General features: G+C 36.4%; 1 protein-coding gene across 10 annotated transcripts in view; it reads right to left on the minus strand.

Annotated features, from left to right (window-relative positions):
• UTRN (utrophin) overlaps positions 1-21,987 on the minus strand; it is a 620,052-nt gene that overhangs the window by 105,529 nt on the left and 492,536 nt on the right. For all 10 annotated transcript variants that reach the window (XM_027850670.1, XM_027850661.1, XM_027850663.1 and 7 more), the window contains one exon: positions 546-607. In XM_027850670.1, coding sequence (XP_027706471.1) covers positions 546-607 — 62 coding nt within the window. The remainder of the gene's footprint in view (positions 1-545; positions 608-21,987) is intronic.

A 21,987-nucleotide genomic window follows, 5' to 3' on the forward strand; every position in this document is an offset into this window, starting at 1 on the left:
TATCTTGCCCAAGGTTACACAAAGTAGAAGAAGAATTTGAATCCAGGTCTCTCTTGACTCCAGGGCCAGCACTCTTCCTGGTAGGCTTTGGCTAAAGATAAGAGTAAGGATAGACAACATAGTCCTTTATGTTTAACACAGGTAGACTCAATAGAAGAGAAGAATGAGTCTTGTACAACAATTGGATTAACAAAACAAAATCATATTTTTGTAGAAGGGAAATCAGAGGAATCAAATGTCTTGAAATTTCATTTTGACTCACAATTCTGAGCTACACCTGCCACTTAGGAGAAGAGGTCAACCCTGTATATTCTAGATCCTTTTGATGTTAAATTGTTCTTCAAAATGAACACATCTTGAATATACAGCTTCTATTTATTTCCTAACATGGAACCCTTTGTGGGAAAGTAGGGTATGTTCCTTTTAACCACACCACATGATACTTGGTATGCCAGCAAAGAGTTTCACTCAATGAAGAGTACACAGAGCTCAGCAGTTTTGACAAATTCCATGAGTTAATTATTATTTAATAAAACAATACTCACCAAGGGACTCTAAGAGTTCTGTCATTTTAGGATGATTCCAACATGTTGACTCTGTTTGGTGACTGAAAGAAATGGGTACATTTTTAAAAATACACCAAAATTCATCAAAATTAAGCTGCAAGATAAATTTATTTCCAAACTGATTTGCATCAAGTTCCCAAATAGTAAAACTTCTCAATATGGATATATAATTTAAAAGAAAAAATATCCAGTTTTATTTTCTCCTAGCTTGATATTTCACTATTATTTAGTAATTCATTAAATATGACATTGAGAAACTAGACAAAACTGCACTGTCATTAAGGAAACTGATGCTCCAACTACTGCTGAGCATCTGGGACTTTGATGACTCATTTGAAAGAAACTCTGGATGGAAGAATTTAACTTTATTCACTTTGGGAAACTCCAGATTCCTAGGATAAGCACAAAATATGTAAACCTAAACTTTGGGTCTTTGAATTTCTATTTCAGTTATAACTATCCGGGTCAGGGTGGCCGAACAGAATATTCACAGCCTTTTTTCTACCCCCAGCCCATGAGTCTTTCCCTCTCTATCTTAAATCCTTCATGTTTTTATCTTTCTCTGTAGCTTTGTCTGATCTTGTCTCTCCTTTTCTTTCCATTTCTTCCCTGTCCTTATGATAATAATTTTGATAGTATTAAATATTATATTTATTGAAATGTTTTCCATTTCCTTGCTTTTATATAAAAGGTGAATGTTTAGTATTTTCTTTATTTTAAGCAGAACATTAAATTTCAACCCCCCCATTTTGCCTCTCATTTAAATCTCTTATTGCTTGCACTTGGCATATGATTACTTAGATGGATCTATGTCTCCAAGACAAGAGTTTTCCACTCTAACCAAGGTCACCTGGTACTCCAAGGCACCAGTGATCTGTGTTCTCATCAAATTTGGGTATTCTTGCCAACAATGTAGATTGTAAAGCTACCCAAGACTGACTGACCTGTGCAACTCTTATCCACGTCCTACCATAAATCTGCCAAAGGAGGTTTACCTACAATGCTGAGGAACTTCCTCTCATTTTCATGGCATGTGCATGAATATCAGTGAAGCACACAGGACGTCAATGATATCGCATCCTCATCTTATCCTAGCTTTCACTAAGTAACCAGTTAATTTTTTCTTCCAGTTCTACCTGTTTTCTGGTGACTTTACTTCCTACTGCTTCTCTTGTCTAATTCCCTGCTTAAGGTGTTGCCTGCTTATGTTCACCCTGTACTACCCTTTCACTGCCCTCTGAGAATCCTTAAACTCAATTCTTGTGAACCTATAGAATTCATACCTTGCAGTATCATATAGTTGCAAATCACATACATATATTCTGATGAATGAACAGAGTAGGTCATCTATCCAACTGCCTATCATACTCTGGACAACAATGATTCTTCATCTATTTATTTTATTCAATAGTTCAGCCAAGCTCTTTTGAATGATATACTTAGGATGCAGGGTTTCAGCTCTTGATACAATCGGCACATCTAAACTATAGGTTTTCCAGAGTTTACAAAGAAAAGTGCATGGAAGAATGCAACTTTGCTAATGCTGGCACCTGGAATTAGATTGCAAATTAAGGTTTATTTGGCTACATGTAGGAAATATTTAAGTATAATTTAGAAATCGTTTCAAAGAAGGTAAATTTGCTAGTAGCCAATGGAAGAAGAAAGTGTCATTACCAAAATAATTTGATATTATATAAACATATTTACACATACAGGATGTCCCTCCCACAAAAAGATATTATTTAAATTTCCGTAGCTTAAAACAACTCTAAGACTTTTGGAAGATGGCATAAGCATATGTGTATGTACATATATGTACATATACAATGACAGGAAGTCAGGTTTAATGGGCAGTCAACTCTAGGTTCAAGTCTCACTTCTGACACACGAAAGCTTTGTGATCTCAGGCCAGACACCTTACCTCTCAGTGATCCCAGCAAGTCCCTAAGACCACCTGGTACAGAGCAACTGCCTATCTAACAAAGGCAGAGGGAGTTCCCTAACTTCCTCACTCTGTTGTTGCCAGAAGAGTGGTTTTTCACAGTGGAATCACTTCTCCATTTTATAACATCCCTTTGGGGGGGGGGGGATTAAAGAGATTTCCCCAAGATCTCATAGTTAGTGAAGAAGTAGGACTAAAACCAAGAAGTGATCTCTTTCTGTACTCACATCTGAATACTGCTATGTGTAATGTTCTGTAAGTTCCCAACACTCTGAACAAAAATAAATAAGATAAGCAAATGAATGAAGGAATGATTGGGTAAATCAACCAACTGCATTGTCAAAATCCGACTATAGCAGAACTGAACAGTTATCCAGACTCTTCACTCAGATTCCCTGCTTCCTCCCACTCTCAGTTAGAAACTGATGAACAACCCTACCTCTCATGTCCCCGACTCTAATGTTTCAAGGAGGGGAAAAAAATTAAGGGTTTGGGCCTAAAATACTTCTATGGGAAAAATAAAAGTCAAAAAGAAGTAATGAATTTTGTTAATGAAGAACTTTATCATCTGTAGTTAAGCAAAGCATGATATGCTATAGGCAAATTACAATTCAAACTATTGCTGGTTGACTACAAACTTTTAAGAAATAGAGCAATGATTGGTGGTGAAATTACTTCTTCATTTTATAGTATCTAAAAATCTTTTTTAAGAGATTGGAAAAGATGCTAAAAAGCATTTTTATTTTCCCAGATAATAGATTTTTAAGATACTGGCTACAAAGGAAGTTAAATAAACAAAGGCCTCCTAAGTAAGTCTACTAATTAAAAAAGGGAGAAGGGTGCCTTTGGCAGTTCCCTGGTACTCCTACCCTCCCCCCCAAAAAAAAACATATAAAAATATACTTTGGCAAAGAAATGCCTTACTCAGCATCAAGGACCTATAGAATAATAAAGGAATTCAGAGTTTCCAAGGAAGTGTAATTACTTTTCCATCACTGAGGAATGCTCATTAAATGAAATTTGGGTAAGTTGGTTCTGTTATAGCTTTTGATAACATAATAAATGGGCACTTCATTGTGTTGAGTGTTACAGGGTTGTATAAAACTGTGTTCAGGTTAGATGGGAAGCAGGAAAATGCACTGCAGGAAGGAAAGTTAACGACGAGTTGGCAGCAGAGCAGCTATCAATACTAGACAATCCTGAAATGCCCCATTCCAAGGAGAAGGTGAAGCAGCAGCAACTTTACTATGGAGAAAACAATTTTGATGATGACTATAGGGACGGGAAGCCAGATTGCTAAAAGAGGACAGGCCAAGGATGCTGTGGACAAGACCTAAAAATATGAGCTGGTAAAGCTGAACAGGTTAGAATCTGCTAAGAATCCATGGTTGATTTAACTAGAAGTAGCCAGACCACTACTGAAGCAGTTGCTTTCTGGAAAGCAACATTTAACCTTTTAAAATTGGGAATGACCCTACACAAGGCCCAAAACAATAAAAACTAGAATACTTAGAGTTGTAAAAGCCCTCAGCAATTATCTAGTTCACACCTATCCCTCACCCATTTTTTAGAGATGAGGAAACTGAGGCCCAAGGACGTTAACTGATTTGCCCCAACTTAGCTAATTGTAGAGCTGAGGATCAACTCTAAGTCTTCTGGTGAGTAGGGAGTATTCCTTTTTGTACTGGTATCCCCAGAGAGCTGCACATAGTAGTAGCTTAGTAAATTCTTGTTGACTGGTTAATTCTGAGCCCCAGGCTAGAATTCTCTCTTCTAAATCACACTGCCTCCTTGGGAAATCGGTCAGAAAGTCTCTGTAGCTTCATGTATATTGTGGGAAATCATGGCAATGAAAAAGGCCTTTTCAATCATAAGCTCTCTAATTCAATTCCATTCAAATAAATTACAGTAACTCTTACTATAAAGGCCTACTTTACCCCAGGGAAGGGGAAACAAAAGTCATAGTTAATCCACAAACTGAAAAACTCTCCTTGGATGATTCAAACATGAAATTTCCTGACAAGTAAAGAAAGCTAAAGCATGGTCAGTTTTCCTGGTTTCTTTTCACAATTGCCCAGACCACTCTCTTTCAATGTTGGAAGCTACTTCTCTCATATTCTCCTTACTTCACTTCCATACAAAGTGCCTGGAGAAATCCAAATACCCTTGACTCTTCATTGCCACTTCTGGACTCTCACATCCCCTCCTTCCTCTGAAGTGCCCGCCTCCAATTAGATCACCAAATGTGTATGCTCATTGTTATCATTTATCTACTCTCCAGGCCATTCTTTCCTTTTCTTCAATGTCTCAAGAACCTGGCTAACAAGCTTCATCTCTTTAGTTTAATCCTTGCCTCATCCTAGCTCAATTTAATAAAGATTTATTAAGCACATACTATATGCAAGGCAATGTGCTAAGCACTAGGATGAACAAAATAGTCATTGCCCTCAAATGGCTTACCTTAATGACTCTTTTGACATGCTAGTTTTCCAATTAATTAACTACTTCAACTCATGAACACCATCTTTCTACTACCTTAAGTTCCCATAGGTTAAAGGAAAAACTGGGAAACTTTTGGATAAGCCACACCCTCCTCCAAATTTACCTACCTCCCCAATGTTTCTGCAAAGCTTCCAACATTCCCAGATTCTATGTTCTGATTTCTCTTGGGCTGAAGAACACCAAGCTACCCATTCTACCCTGAGACTCCCAACAGGGCGAAGGCTATTTTGTTAAAAGGATGATTTTCTTCCAACCTCTCTTTTCTCCCCCTTCAAGCCTCAATTCTATCCATCTGTTCTGGGAACTTCTAATTATGATAGTGTCTTTGTATTTGTCTGTTTAGTTCTATCTATAAATGGAGTATTGTGGAGATGATGCTCACACACAGAGTTAGTTTCCCATCTGCCCACATTATTTAATTTTTTTTAAAAGCACCATCATCCAAAATTGATCCAACTCCAGGGTTTTGAAATTCTTTCTGATCATAATCTTCTGTACTTGAACTTTTCCCACTATCTCACTTATTGAGCCTGTTCTTAACTCTCATTATAACCTTCAAGTCCTAAGTCCCTACCTGTACTGGTATTGCTTCCCTTCCTTGAACCTACAGTAAGACATTTTAAAATGGCACTGTCTTTACCTTGCCCATTAATGAATGATAATGAATGATAATTCAGCCACCTTCAATGCTCACCATGTGCTTTTCACAGTAATGAAAATAGGCTGAGTCCATTACAAATTCATGTTGCCAAATTTCAACCAAGTGACTTCTGTATGGAAATCTTTTTTTTTTTTTAAATTAATCTCTGGTTGCCTCTCTGGATCACACTTTCTATAGCAGCTTCTCTGAAGCTTCTCGATCTGAATTTGGTTTTTAATATCCACCACTGTAAGATACTAACAATGTTCTTTTCAAGGTCACAAATGACTTAAATGCCATCTTGGAAGGCCTTTTCTTAGTTCTCATTCTTGAGCTTTCTGTAGCATTTAATACAGATGACCATCCCATCCTTCTGGATATTTTCTTCTTCCATGACCTCTAAACACTGATTTTTCCTAGATCAACCTGTCTGTGGAATCCTTTGCCTTCACTAGCTCATTCTTCTCCTCCTGTCCTCTAATAATAAGTGTTCTCTCCAAAGTTCTGTCCTCAGTGATCTTCTCTTCATGTCTCCATCAATGCTTCATCAACTATTGTCTTTATGTAAATAACTTTTAACACTACATGTCCAGTCATATCCATTCTTAAGCATTCTCTTGAGTGTTACCCAACAACTCCAACTGCTTGCTAGATAGCTCTACCCAGAATCATAGGTTCCCAAAATGGATGATACTGCCCCCTGAGGGGCACTGGAATGATCCAGGGAGGCGGTATTTTTTTGAAACCACCCAAATTTCAAAAACAAACGTTAAAAGGTTAAATTAAATGTTAAAGGGTTAGATTTCCAGGGGGTATTGAGCAATTTTTTTTTGAAAAGGGGGCAGTAGTCCAAATAAGTTTGGCAACCTCTGATAGATATTCTACTGATACCTCAAAGTTAATGCATCTAAAACCAAACTCATATTTCCTCCAAATCTGTCCCTCTCTTCTTAACATGCTTATATTTTACTAACAGTACTATCATCCTCAAAGGCATCCAGCCTCGAAAACTCCAAGTCCTTTTTGAACCTTCCCTCTATCTCACCCTGTCATAGCCAAATCAGCTGCAAATCCTACACATTTTACCTCCACAATTACCTGTTGCATCTATCCTCTTCTCTCTATCAAGGCAACGTGATATCCTGGAGTGTAGGACTTGGAGTCCAGAGAGCCCTGGGCCTGAATTCTGCCTCTGATATTCACTTTATTATATGACCAAATCATTTATTATATGGACACATCTCTGTACCTCAGTTATCTCATCAGTAAAATTGGGGATCATTATGTCTACTTAATAGGGTTATTGGAAGGATCATGTGCAGTGATGTATGACTAAAACTTTGTAAACCTTAAAGTAAAAAGTAGCAAACATATACAAAACCCAAGAGATATCTAAGCCTTTTTGTCTTTTCTCCTTCTCTGGCCCTTTTCTAAGTAGTGGTACGTGGTGGTAGGTAGTGGCAGGTAGAAAGCAGGCACAATAGCAGACATAGCACTAGTGTAATCAATAGTATTAGCATCATTAATAAGAATAATAAAAGGCAACATTTATGTAGCACCTTATGGTTTACAAAGTACTTACATGCATTACCTCATTTGATCCTTCACAATTACCCTGCAAACTAGGGGTTATTTTTATCCTCATTTTATAGAGGAAACTGAAGCTAAGAAAGAGTCAACGGTTTGCTTAGGATCACACACCTAATAAGTAAGTGGGCCAGAATTTGTACTCAGGTTTTCCTGAGTCTGGCTCCAGAGCTCTACTATATTACTTCCTGGCATTTGAAAAAAAAAAAAAAAAGTTTTCTCAGAATGCTGTGGGCCAAAGGATCATAGAAGAAATTGCAAAGCAGGGGTGAATGAAAGAGAGAGGAAAGGCAGCTTGGAAGAAGGGGGGAAAAAAGAATATCAAAGGCAGAAAAGAAGATTCACATTATGTCATATACTTGGGGGCCAAAGAGCCAGGCTAAGTAAGAGTGATGGTATGGAACTGTAAATAAATCTTCAATAATGATTTCTCAGTTATCCACAAATGGATTAACATTGTATTCTAGTATACTCCCTCTCACTATATCCCCTTCAACTAGGAGCTGGCAATCTTTTTTTTTTCCGGTAATCATAATCCCTAAGCTACATACAGTGTAACAGTGCACAGACACCATACTTATCTATTAACATCCAATAATTAGCAAGGACACACAAATTTAAAATGTAATGCCAGGCCAATTTTCCTTTTGGTAAAGAGAAAAACAACTTGAAAAAGCAGCCTCTCCTGGAGTCTTGGTACTGTAAAAATAATGCCCTCTTCATTCTTGGTGATTCACTATATATATGCCTTCTACAACAAAGAGAAAACAAAATTCAGGCAAGCAGAGGACCAAGGAGGATGTCACAAGTCAAGCATTCTAGTCATGGCCCAGGCATCACCATGCAGTTGGACCTTGAAAGCCAGTACACTACTCACAGACTCAGAGAGAACATACTCATTTGACAACCAGATGGAAGAAAGAAAAGTGCATTTCCCTTTGTGAATTCAACACCAGTTGATTCATTAGGCAGAATTGCCAGTGCTGAAAATAAACACAGTCTCTAGTTAGAAAAGTGCAACTGCAATTTAATATAGAACATTTTAAAAGTAATGAAGGCTCTTGGCTGTAGCTGATTTCTTTTTTTGGGGGGGGGGGAAGCGGGTAATGAAAAATATCAATCCAACCTTCAGCTTTATAGGAGCAGCTGTGAACCATTTTTCCGGTTGGCCAAAATGATTCCCCTTCCTTCAGAACAGGGATAATCAGGTTCAGTTTCTCAGATCTTAAATTGAAATACAGAGGATTATTCAATTTGATAAGCTTTTAAAAAATAATGGAAGTGAAATCTTTTTAAAGTGGAACTAATGCTAGGTTTTAAGAAGGAAGACAGTAACAGGAATGAAACAAACAAATAAATAAATAATTCCAGCAGAGCAGCAGTTAACACTAAACACAAACTCATTAAGCACACAAACAACACTTTAGAGCACCTAACATATGGTGGGCGATCCACAAATATTAAACAATGGAAATGATAATAATCAAGGCATGCTTAGACTATATCACTGAAATAACATTTACATACACCCTAAAGGAAGTACCTAAAGGTAGTTTGTGGGTAGTTAAGTGGATCAGGTGCATAATAGGAATATAATGCAGGAAACACTCAAAATCCCCATTTGCTCTTCTCTATAGTAGCAATTGTTTTGCATAGTGTGAGGCCACACCTTTGTCAAGCATGGGAAAAAAATGACAATTCTCAGTTTCACAATATTTGTTTAAAATGAAACATAACTTCTGTGCAAAAGAATTCTTTATGGAAGTTTTTATTATTTTAACCAATTTTGTTTATTAATAATTTCCTCCCTATTCCCTAATGGACCTCACAGATCTATCAGAAAACACCCAATATGCTTATAGTGGAAACTGTGCCAGATACTTATGTTTGGAGCTTATCTCTTAAACTAAGTTTCTCATTTCATGTTTTACTTATTAGTAGTAATAATCACTACACCAATGGACAACAACCAAGTAAGCAATAATCACTATGTGGCCACAATTTCACATTTGAAACCTATTTTTTAGCACATGGTTATTTTCTCCTTTTATTCAAGATGTGAATATGAAGACAGGAGGAAAAAATTTTTGCAGGTCAGTGGCTTAATTTTTCAAAGATGATGTAGACTTTAGAAAAGCAGATTGATGCCCCCCGGGTAAGACTTAGATGTCATAAAAGAACAGATGTTTATTCTTTGCAATGTAAAGTTATATACTAGAGAGGACGATGAGAGGCTTTTAAAATGGTGCTTGACCAAATTATGTCCTTCCAACAGAGATAGCTGGTCCTTGTTCAGTACATTTTCTTTGTATAGGTAAGGAAGCAATTATGTCCTGAGGAAAATAGCTGATCTTAAGTTTAATTTGATGATTTAATTCTTTTCTACCCTGTGCCCAATTTCTTTTCACTCTTCCCTAAACATCTAATTAAGCATAGTAATTTTACATTAATTTTCTTTAAACAGCATGTTTTAGTTATATAAAAGTAATTTGATTATCTGATTATCTTTCACATAACTACATATCCATATATTTTTATTATTATTATTATTCATTAACATTTGTGGTGCTCCTTATAGTTTGCCACTTCTGGCTTATCTGAAGATACTGTCATGTTCAGAGTCTAAAAGAAAAATAGCTCCTATTTTTATACATTTTAAAAAAACTATAATAAAACTGTAAATTAGACATAATGAATCAAAAGGCATTTATTAACTGCTTATTATTTACTAAATGCTGATGATATAGAGAAAAAGCAAAACTAGCTCTTGCCCTCAATGAACTTACATTCTAAAGGTGAAAAAAATCTGTATATAAAACATATATATATATATTTATACACACATGTAAATGTATATTTATATATACATATAAATTTGTATATGTCTATATGTACAGGTAAGATAAATATGAAGAAATGGAAGGTAATCTTAGAGAGGAAGGTGCTGGGGGTGAGGTAGGTGGAGGTAAATCAAAAAACTTTCACTTCAATCTACATTTAATGAGCATCTACTAAGTGCATGACAATCAACTTTGTCTTGATTGAGTGCTTTGGTATGAGAGATAAGAAGGAATTGTAAGAAACTATTCTTGCCCTCAAAGAGCTAAGAAGTCTGTCATCTGAAATTCATACATGGCCAGGTCTCAATTAGTGCAAATATTGAATCCACCTGAGTCATATGCATTTGAAATCCCACTATAAAGTTATGATTATGTAATACATGGTAATTGGTTCCAGCCAATGGAAAGATGTAGTATGATTTTAAATATTTTGACCACTTCAAGGGTTCCATTATTCACTCTAATAGGGAGCCAGCTGTAACAGTCTATTCATGAATGTATTGTCTGATCACTATATTTTTATATTTACTGGAAAGAAAGCAGGGAGAGAGCTGAAGTTCTTTGTGTGACGTCATTTTGGAGACCAAAAATGTTATATTTTCACATTAAGAACCACCAAAGACAATGATTTAGAGATATCACTCAACTCTGAGAATTACCGCCAAAATTTTTTTTTCATGCTACACCAAAAACCTTCTTTTCAGAAGTTTCCAGGGGAGCCAAACTACACTCAGAAAGCTTTTAGCCCAAACACCTTCCACAGGCCTCTTGACACCTTTTAGAACTGCTAATAACAGTTAAACTCAGCAGTTTGGAACTCACACCTATTCAACTCTAGCCAGGTGGTGATAAGTATATTTTTTATTAGAAAACTGAGAAAAAAACAAAGTTGAGGCAAGCAGACCAAACATCTCCATGCTATTCCACTTGGCAATTTCATCTTAAGACACTTCCAGCAACTATCCCTCATTAAATTTAACAAAACAAATAGCATTTCTATTAAGCCAAAGTAGCAGATATGATTACATGTCTGGAGCTTGGGGGGTTTATGGGGTGAAGAGTAGTTAGCCTGAAGTGTCAGTAGGCTCTATTGGCCTACAATAGGATACAATGATGAATAATAATAGCTAGCATTTATAAAGTATTTTAAGGTTTACAAAGCACAACCACCCAGTGAGGAAGGACCTATTATTATATCCCACAGCTGAAGAAACTGAACCTAAATTGGAAAGTGATGTGCCTAGGGTCATATAATTAGTGTGGGGAAGTATTTGAATTCAGGTCTTCCTGCCTCCAAGTCCAACCCTCTATTTGCTGTTACCTGGCTGGAAAGTGCTTTATATGTTATCTGATTTGATCTTCATAATAATCCTGTGACTAAAACATGGTCCCAGTGTGTGAGTTTATAATTTATTCCAAAGAATGAAACAACCTTACCTTCAAGAAGCTTACACTCTATTAGAGAGGATGACAAATACACAGATAACTATAAATAACATTAAGGTTGCAAACAAGTCCAAGGTAAGCCCAAAGACACCTGCAAATGGGGACCGGGGGATGGAGGAAATCAGATACTGATCCAAGCACAGAAGGGTGACATTGGAGGGGCAGAATCACTAATGTTCCAGGCCTCTAGTGACCTCATACACTACTCCTTGACCAGTATCAGAGACATGCATGTTTTCTTCTTCAAGTTGTCAGAGCCCCAACATTAAGAAGTCCTCTCACATAAGCCAAGAGTATAAATGAACATAGAATGAGAATGAGAACAGTTCCTATTCTTTTAATCTCTTTCAAGGAGTGAGCCCCTGGATATTCTGGTCTGTATTTGTTTTTGTGACATTGTATTCTCCTGGTTCTACTTCCCATCTAAATCATCCTTTCCAAAGAATCCTTTTCAGGAATGTCATTGATTTACCACCCCCTAAATGTAATGATTTTCTACCTACACCCTTAATACTTTATTCCAAGTATTTTCTTCCTTTCTCTCTATACTCTTCTAAAGATCTCATTAGCTCTCAAGTTCTCAATCATTTCTTTGCAGATGACTTCCAGATCATTCATTCAGCCCTAGTATCTCTCCTGAATTCTAATCATCCACTGCCTGCTGGATATAGGACCATAGATTTAGAAATAAAAGGGACCCTGAAGACTCTATAGTTCAATCCTCTTATTTTACTTAACCAAAAGAGGTTATTTATTGAAGGACACATAGATCTCCAATTCAATGTACCTTTGACGTCTCAAACTCACTATGTCCAAAAGATATTAGTTAATATTCAATGTTAATTTAATTCCACCTCTTCTCCAAACTTTCCTATTAATGTTACAGACACCACCATCCTTCCAATGCACTCGGGTTCACAAGCCATTTCTTCCATAATGCTTTCATCTCTCTCAGTCAACATATCAGTTACTAAGTCTTGTTGATTCTACCTTCACAAGAGCTTCTTCTCTCCAAACACATGGCTTCTCTACTTCAGGTTGCCATTTCCCTGAATTTCCGTAAGTCTCTTAATTGAGTCTTTTTTTAATCACAGCAAAATTTTCTGCTAAAGCAACAACAAAAAATAATATTTACTAAACATCTCCCTTGCTCAAGGTTCCATGTTAGGTCCTAGGGCTACAAAGATGGAGAAACACATAGTACATATGCTCAAGAAGCTTACACAGTCGAATAATGTGACTAGATGTGTATACAAGCAACAAATACAAATAAATAATAAGTTGAAAAATGATTACATGCAAAGGAGACACCAGAGTGGCCTGGAAAATTCACAAAAGGAGTCACTTTTAGCTCAGGGAAATCATTTAAGGATATTCTTTCTAGAGACCTTTAAAGTGCCACATACAATTTTTTTTTTGCTAGCCTACATTTATGGCAAAAATAAAAAAGCCTTACCATTTACACAAACATTATAACAAAAAATTGTAATTTTTAATCAAAAGTCAAATTAAATCTTCTGAGGTTAGAGGACATAGAGTAGAAACATTCGAAACCAATAAATGCAGTCAACTCTCCATGCTGAGGGAAAGACAGAACACCACATGAAGAACCAACAAATAATGCCAAAGCATTTTCATTTGATTTTGAAATACAGACAAAAAATATTTTGGATAGTCAGCAAGCAACATTATCAGGCAGAAACAAACCACCACTCATCTAGTTCTATGCGTTGGCCAGGTGCCAACTGAAAATAAGGCTTCAGGTTACTACAAATAATCTTCAAAGCCAACATTCCATATGTTGATAAAAATGCTTCACATTTTAACAACCCTATGAGTTCAGTAATAGAATGAGATCAAGAGAGATCATATAGTACCTTGTAAACCTTAAAGTACAATAAAAATGCTAGCTACTAGTCCTCTTAAAGAATCACAGAATGTCACGCTTGGAAGGACAAGAATACTCGCTCCATATAACCTTCACCTCAGTGGAGAAAAGAGAATTAGGTTCAGCAAAATTCTGAAATCTGAGGTAAAGCTACAAGACTAGCTTTCATCGAAGACACTAGAATTTACCTATCTAGATGAGTTTTTCTCCCTCCCAGTAGATTGGGAGTACATATGCATATATATATTCACCTCAATGATAGTATCTTTCGCTCAAAATATTTTTGGGATTCCTCTTAAGAATATCCTTTCAGAAGCAGGTTACAAATTACAAGTCACTTAAGAAGGCCTCATTGCTTTAAAGTCAACCTTGTCTTTGACCCTGGATAGTAATATTGTTTGCTCAGGAATCTAAATCAACTTCTTCATTCTGAATGACTTTTAACTATTAAAAAAACAAATCTAAGTTACTCTCAAAGGGCAATTGTTACCACTGGGAACATTTACAAAAATATGTCACAGGCATATAAAAGTGTGAGTACAAGTTCCACCAGGTTAAAGCTGTGCAAGCTTAGGTATGTTGTTAGACTTCTCTGAGCCTCAGTTTCCTTATCTTCAAATGCAAGGGGAATAAGTATTTATTATGGCTTCTTTGTGTCAGACACTGTGCTAACTAAATGCTTAAATAATATATTATTTGATCTTCACAAAAAACCCTTGAGGTAGGTGCTGTTATTATTCCCATTTTAAAGTTGAGGAAACTGAGGCAAACATAGGTTAAGTGACTTGCCCAGGGTCACACAACTAGTAAGTGTCTGAGGCCATATTTGAACCCGGGAAGACAAGTCTTCCGGACTCCAGGCCCAGCATTCTATCCACCGCAACACCTAGCTGCCAATGGCGGTGGTGGTAATTGCCCAGGCTTCCCTTACAGGGTTGCTGTGAGAATAGGATGAGATGATATTTGTGAAAACATTAAGCTGCAAAATATTATTAAATGTACCATATGAATATGATTATAATAACAATAGGCTAGTTGACAGAGATGCCACTCATTTAGAAGCATAAATTCTGTTTATTAAGCATCTCAATCTCATTAACTCCCAATACCTGCTGAGACACTGACTTTTTCAGAGTTAGGTTATTAAAAGCAACCCTATATAACAAAGAGGTCATTGTCACTGCTGAGCTGAGGTCTCAGGGCCTTTGTCTTCCCTCCCTCTTCAATCTCCACATGACTCATTCATGATCCCTGACTGCCTCTCATAAACAGATTAACAAATAGAACATGCAAAGAACCAGAAGTCGTCAAAATAACTAGTGGGCACATTGTAATTAGCAAACATTTGCCAAGGGAGAAAACTCTTAAATATATGCTTACTGAACAAGAAAAGGATATATTTCAATAGATTTTTTTTAATGTCAGGATATTGCTGGAGTAAAGCATCTGAACATAAACTGGAAAACCAGAGTTTTTCTCTTGAAAATATCTGTCTTTTCCTGTAAACAAATTTCAGGTGAAAAACTATTTAATCTCCCCTCCTTCCATGTTTGTGAGAAATATTATATTTACAATGTCTGGCTGATAGCAAGTGCTACACAAACACTGTGTTATCATTATTGTTAACCTGCTCAAAGACATATTGTAGCTGTGTTTTGCTCACACAGCCCTTATTCCTACAATAAACCTTCTGGCCTCTAGTCTCATAAAATCCTTCCCTTCCTTCAAAGACCAAATGGGGTGACCACTGTGCCAGGAAATATTCTCTCACCACTCTAGCAGAAAGTGATCTCTCTCACCTCTAATTTTCTTATACTAGCCTGGTTGGTCCTATTTTCCCCCCACTCATCGCACTTGAATGTTCTGTTATTTGTTTACATGCCATTTTACACCTATTAAATTTCAAATTCTTTGAGAAGAGGGTCTTTAGGTCACACCTGTCTTTCTTTATATCCTTAGAGCCCAGCATACTGGTTTATACAAAGTAAGTACCTAATAGATGTTTCTTAAATTCTACTGAAAGCAGAAATAGTTGTGATGTAATACATCTGATGCTATTAACTTAAAAGAAAGTAAGCAATTTGCATTCAAAGAGTTTTAAACTGTTTTGGGCATCAATGTATCCATAGCAGTATGAAGTAGTGGAGAAAAAAATGGATTTTTGAATCAGAAAATCTGGCTTTGAATGCTGGCCCTGCCACTTGGCACTTGTTTAACCTTGGGCATGTCACGTCACTCTTGGGAGCCTCAACTCATTGGTAAGATGAGTTCTAAAGCCCTTCTCTCTTTAACATTCCGCAAGAATAGAAACTGTACTGGAAAGGGTTCCCTTTTCCCAGCCTCGCACAAACCAGGCTGGTCCAGCTGCTGTCTAAGCCACTGCTCACTGTCAGAAGCTGTACTACATTCAAATATTACCATAGTGGCCCCCCAAAGTGCTGACATTCTTTCAAAAGCCAATTATGTTCTTACCAGCCCATCCGTATAGTCAGGCTCACTCTTTTAAATACCTACTTTCAACAAAAATAAAGATTTACAAACCTCTTCACAGAAAAACGAGATCAAAGTTCTAAGACCAAATCCTTGTAAACTTTCATGTGTATCACTTTCATCTAACCCAAAAGCTTTTATTTACACCCTGTACATTCTCAATTTGTAAAGTCAACAGGCATCTATTAAGCATCCACTGTGTGCCATGCACCAAGTACCGGGCTAAGTACTGGGGATAGAAAGAAACACAAAGATGATCCCAGCCTTTAAGCAATTTGCACTCTAATGAGGGAGACAATTTACAAACAACTATGTACAGATATGTATGAGATAATTTCATAGGGCAGGAACTCCCCACTAATTGAGCTAAAGCAATCATAAAGATTCTATTCAGCAACTCCACCGGGGAGGGGAGGAGGGAAGGTGTTGAAGAGCCTCTCAAATACCCTTCTGGAGCCAATTAACTTTGTCCTTCACTGATCACTACATAGGATCATAGCCTTTAAAGACAGAAGAGTTCTCTGAGGTCACACAGTCCAATTTCTTATTACAGATGAAGGTACTGAGGCCCAGAAAAGTTGAATAATTTACTCAAGGTCAAATAGCTAGCAAGTGTAAAAGTTGGGAGCTGAACCTAGGTCTTCCAACCTCAGAACTAGTTCTCATATCACTGTATCATGACATTTTGTTATGGATATTATTATGTTCTGACATTGGATTTCCATACGTATTAGGGCCTGAATACTATTTATAGTGGCCTTACATTGACAACTTGCATTCTGACCTACCATGTGTAAGCCTTTGTTAGCTTCCTTTATATAAAATCAGATATTTTATACCTATAGCTCCTCCTTGTAGGGATATATGGAAGACATTAAGTTACTAGGATCAATCTCATTAGGAAAATAAGAAGAGGGACTAAAAAAGTAATTCTCCCTTTTAACAATCTCGGCTAACCTAAGAGCTCTGCTTATGTCAAGTGGGTATTTCTCACAAATATTAACAGTATTGGTAATACAGGTAAATGAGTCATGTGGTTATTAACAAAGAATAAGCATACTTTATCAGTATATAATATGGACAAAAAAAGGAACTTCCAAGGTCCTGAATTCATTAGCTAATATTAATTCAGATTTTGGAAATTTTACAGTTTCCATACATTGAATTTTCCTATGTTATTTCTCTGACTCCCTATTTGTATACACAATTCTAACAGACACCACCAATGAAACCTAGTCACCAGATCTTTCTAGCAATGCCATCAAAGGTAGTGGATCTAAACAAGGATGAACAGCACTCCCCTCACTGTGCCTTGGGCAGCTTAGTGGCACAGTGGATAGAGCACAGGGATACACAGGGAAAGAGAGGTAAGATATATGATTCCATCAGTGTAGGAGAATTCTCTGCAGTAATAGAAATCAACATCTTATCTCTAACACAATAGATTTAGAGAGATGCCTGAGCCACTGAAAGATAAAGTAACTAGCTTGTGATCACCCAATGAATCAATCAACAAGTCTTTATTAAGGGTGCACTCGCCTGAAAGCTCTATCCTAGGTGCCAGGGAATAAAAATACAAAATATCAAAGAGCCCCTGCCCTCACGTTCAAGTGGCTAGCCAGTATGAATCAAAAGCATGACATAAGCCAATTTTGCTTGATTTGAAGGCAAGTCCTTTGGTCATGCTGACTCTCATAGGTCATCACTGGTTCATTTCTCTGCACATGCATGGTCCAAATGTGATTTCATTGGCATAGGCAACCCCTGGTGAGTGAACTTAGTCTACAAACACAAATTAACACTTTTCTGTAACTTACGAACTTGCCTAGCTGCCTGGGGTTCCTAGTGTGTGCCAGACACTGTGCTAAGTGTTAGGGATCCCCAAAACCAACCCATCCCTGCTCTCAAAGTGCTACAATGTCTAATGGGGGAGACAAAATACAAACAATTATGTACAAACTATATACAGGATAAATAGGAAATAAACACAGGGAATTCTAGAATTAAGGAGGATTGGGAAAGGCTTTCTGATTATTTGCATGTTGTAACTTATGACCTACTTTCTTGTGCAGTTATTCATAAGAGAATTTGCATTAAAAATACTCTAGTTTGTCAATTGCTAATTAATTTATCTGTGATTTAATTTTTATTATCCTATCCACCCTTAGGATGATCTTGATTTTTTTTAAAAAATCCCACCTACAGAATGAAGTTAGATGAACTTCATAGTCCAGGTTAACTCTTTATCTATTTCCACTACTGTCCCACGTTGTAACAGTATAGGATACTATAAAGGAATGATGGGAGGAGAAGCAGCAACATTATCAGCAAGTATGGTAGGCCTTTAGGCTGACTTGAATTTCAAGAAAAGCAAATCTTTAGATAAAATGCAATGACCTATCTTGGTCCTAGAGGAAAAATGATGAAATATACTTCTGTCCTTTTGGTAGAGAAGTGGGGTGGGAGGAAATGGAGGAGAATGTTTTTTTTTCCTTCAATTCTGATCAGTTTTGATCGATGTCTCTTTTGTTACATAAAAATGGATTTACTGCCTTTGTGTCTTCATCAATTGAGGATAAAACCTGTCTAAATTGGCAGAATATCTGAGTTATGGAATATTTTATAATAAACAAATTTCTATTACTTCCAATGACTTTGTCCAGTAAAAATGGTATAAGATACAGAAGGCACCAAAAATATAAAATGAATTTTTAAAAGAAAAAAAAAAAGAACTTATAAGTGAATACCAAGACCAGCCAACTCCTAACCCTTTACCCCTTTTCAACTACCTGACCCACTTCCAAAGGAAACCATATAAAAGTGTCGACCTCAATTCAAAGTGTGATTAGGTACAGAATGGGGGTAGTAGTGGTGACATTTATCATGCACATGCAATAATTCATGTATATGAACATGGATGTGATCATATTAACAATAAAAAAAATTAATTAATAGGAAGGAAAAGCAATGCAAAATAACAAAGGAGAGAGAGCTCATACAGGATAGATTTGTCTAGCAGATTAGATAGATTAGATGTTTTTAACCTTTTTTTTCTTTTCCTGCTCATAATCTCCAAGTATACAATATTTACTTTCCTAGGGAGAGAAATTTGGTATAACCTGAGGCTGGTATCAATCTCTGTTTACATAATGTATTATAAATGGTCTCAAAGAAATTCTCTATACTATATGCAGAAATATTCTTTTAAAAATTCCATTGCAGTACTTGATTTTATATAACCAAGCACACAAGAAATTTTTAGCTTATCATGAATAATAAAACAGAGATACATAGGGGCAGACAGGTTCTATGATTTAATCATAGAACTCCCAGGAGGAGGAAACTTTCTACCAATGAAGGTTGGCACCTTTTCTGAAGTTACATAGTCTTATAATTTCCTAGAGCACAGAGAAAATAATTGCCTTGCTCAGGGTCACATAGCCAGACTTTCCTCTTCCTTCCCTCTGCTACCTGCTGCCTGGGCTCAATCCCCTACTCTGTCTCTAATTCTCACTTTATACTAGATCATGGATTATTAATCTTTTTTGTGTCATTGACAACCCTTCCTCCATTCCTACCCACCCCACAAACATACAGATGCACTGGCAAACTGGTAAAGGCTATAGGCATGTTTTTAAACTGTAAAATGAAATCCATCCTGGCAGAGATGAGAGATAATGGATTCAGAATGCAGGATGAGATGTATTTTTTTTGAACATTGTCAATAAAGGACTTTGTTTTGCTTCAACTATGCATATTTGTTTTTCTCTTTTTCCAATGAGCTGGGGGTAAGAGGGAGAGAAAATAGATTAATTTTTTAAAAAATAACCTATTTTTTTTAAAATGCACAGAATTACAAAGGATTCAATTATACTGAAATATAGTTATCAAAATATTTTTAAAACCAAGTTTACTGAATGCTAGTTAAAAACTCTTTCCCTGGAGTTTGTTTAGGGTAAGCTCAGTAAGGGCATGACTTGCAGTGGTGAGGAAGGGTAAGCTGCAGGTACTCTCTCAAACCCCTTTTGCTGGCTCCCCCAAGCCAGGATCTTGTCAGCATAACCCATAACTAACTCTGACCTCTTGAACCCTACTCAAAATTCCCAAATTGTCCTTTGTTCCACAGAACCTATTTCAGCTTTAAGTGACTACGAAAGACTGACTCTAGTATTCCTCTAATACAGCGATAAATCATAGCTCAGTCCCCTGTACAAGATAACCTACCACACATGTAATTCTATGGATCTTCCACACAGGCCTAAATAAAGAAAAAGGAGAGGGAGAATATAGAGGGAAACCTAGAGTTCTGAGTAATGTTATATAGAATAGTCTGGTTTTTATATTATTTTATATAATGAAAAATCACAGGGAGACTCCTCAAACCCAGACTATTCAAAGTGCCACTACTCAGTTAGTGGCATTATAATTAAAATTGTATTAGAAATGTGGGTACTAATTATTAAACTTTCCCAATCATATTCTTTATTACCATGCAAGGTAATTAAAAAAACATACAATAAGAAACAAATCTAATGACTATTCAGTACTTAAATCAATTTCTTTAAAATTTCATAGAAATTAATGGAATTTTGAAGTGGAAGGAACTTTTAAGGATCAACTATTTAATTATTAGTGATTATCTACTCTTCAGGTTTTAGATTAAAAACTGTGTTGAAATGTAAAACACAATGCAGACAACTAAAAGACCTTGAGATCCAATCTGTTAAGCACTTGATAAAATTAAGGTAAAACTCTCATCCTCTCTCCTAGTACATAATCAATTTTAAAATGCTCACATTTTTATAAAATTTTACAGTTAAAAAGTGAGCTAGATATATTATGAAAATTCATTTTTTAAAGCTGGCATTTATATTACAAAGCTCTTTACATACATTATGGAGGTATAAGGAGGTAAATGTGTGACAATTATCACATCTGATCCTCTCAATAGACTTGGTAAAGAGGTAGTAAAGCTAATATCATCTTCATTTTACAGATGAGGAATGGGGAAATGAAAAAAAGGTTGGATTTGGAGTCTGGAGTCATGTAGAGAATCACTGTCACAGGTAGTCAGTGTCTTTGTAAAAAATAACAATTTTGTTGGCAGAATGCTTGATATCAATTTTATCTCATTTTCCATTGCTCAGGCTTAAGAGGAAAAAATCATTTTTATTGTATGGACCAATAATTTCTACCCACTAACCTGTAACGTGTAGTACTTTTAGAGAGTTGCCTAGGGACATTGAGATTTTAAGTGACTTGACCATGGTATTGCAACTAGTACTTGGCAGAGTGAGGACCTGAATTCTAACTCGTGATTTCTCAAATTTATCTATCAAGAGATATTCACCACTAGGAATTCTGGGATTTTAGAAGTTTATAGAAGAAGGGAAACTTCTTTTAAAAAGTTTCAGCAATCTAGAGACAAAAGTACTAAAATGTATCTTATTTATCAGATAAGGTAAAGGACACACCTGTAGAGAACACAATTATACTACTAAAGTATGCCGTGATAAAAAATTTGTGGATGTGAAAATGAAAATAGTATAATCACATCATCTCCGAATTTTCAAGGAAAAGTTCATTTTTCTGACTATCCTGTAAATACTGCTGTTTCACCAATCTCCCAGAAATAAAAGCATTAATTAAAATTCTCCTGACTCAAATATTTGTGTGGGTTTTTTTTTTTCCAGCATCTTTCTTGCTATAAAAGAGAGACACACAAACCCTTATCAGGTATTAGGCTCTGTGCTGGGCAATGAGGATACAACTATAAGAAAACAAGACAGTTAGTACTTGAAAAGAGCTTACGTTCTATTAAGGGGAAAACCAAATGAAGAGGCGCTGGCTTCAAGAGGCTAGTCTGCTAATGAAGAGATGGAGCAATCCAGAGAGTGAATTAAGCCAGGAGTGGGGTGGGGGGGAAGAGGTGTGTGTGTGTGTGTGTGCGTGTGTGTGTGTGCGTGTGTGTGTGTGTGTGTTTTGGGGGGAGGGAAGGGTTCCTTATGAAATGGCCATAAGGGAGAATAAGAAGAACTAAAATTTATAAGAAACTTTAAAGTGTTAAAATTTGTAATTTTTTACAT

Source organism: Vombatus ursinus, unplaced genomic scaffold, assembly GCF_900497805.2.
Source record: "Vombatus ursinus unplaced genomic scaffold, bare-nosed wombat genome assembly UNPS02009132.1, whole genome shotgun sequence".
In the NCBI taxonomy this organism is placed as follows: domain Eukaryota; kingdom Metazoa; phylum Chordata; class Mammalia; order Diprotodontia; family Vombatidae; genus Vombatus; species Vombatus ursinus.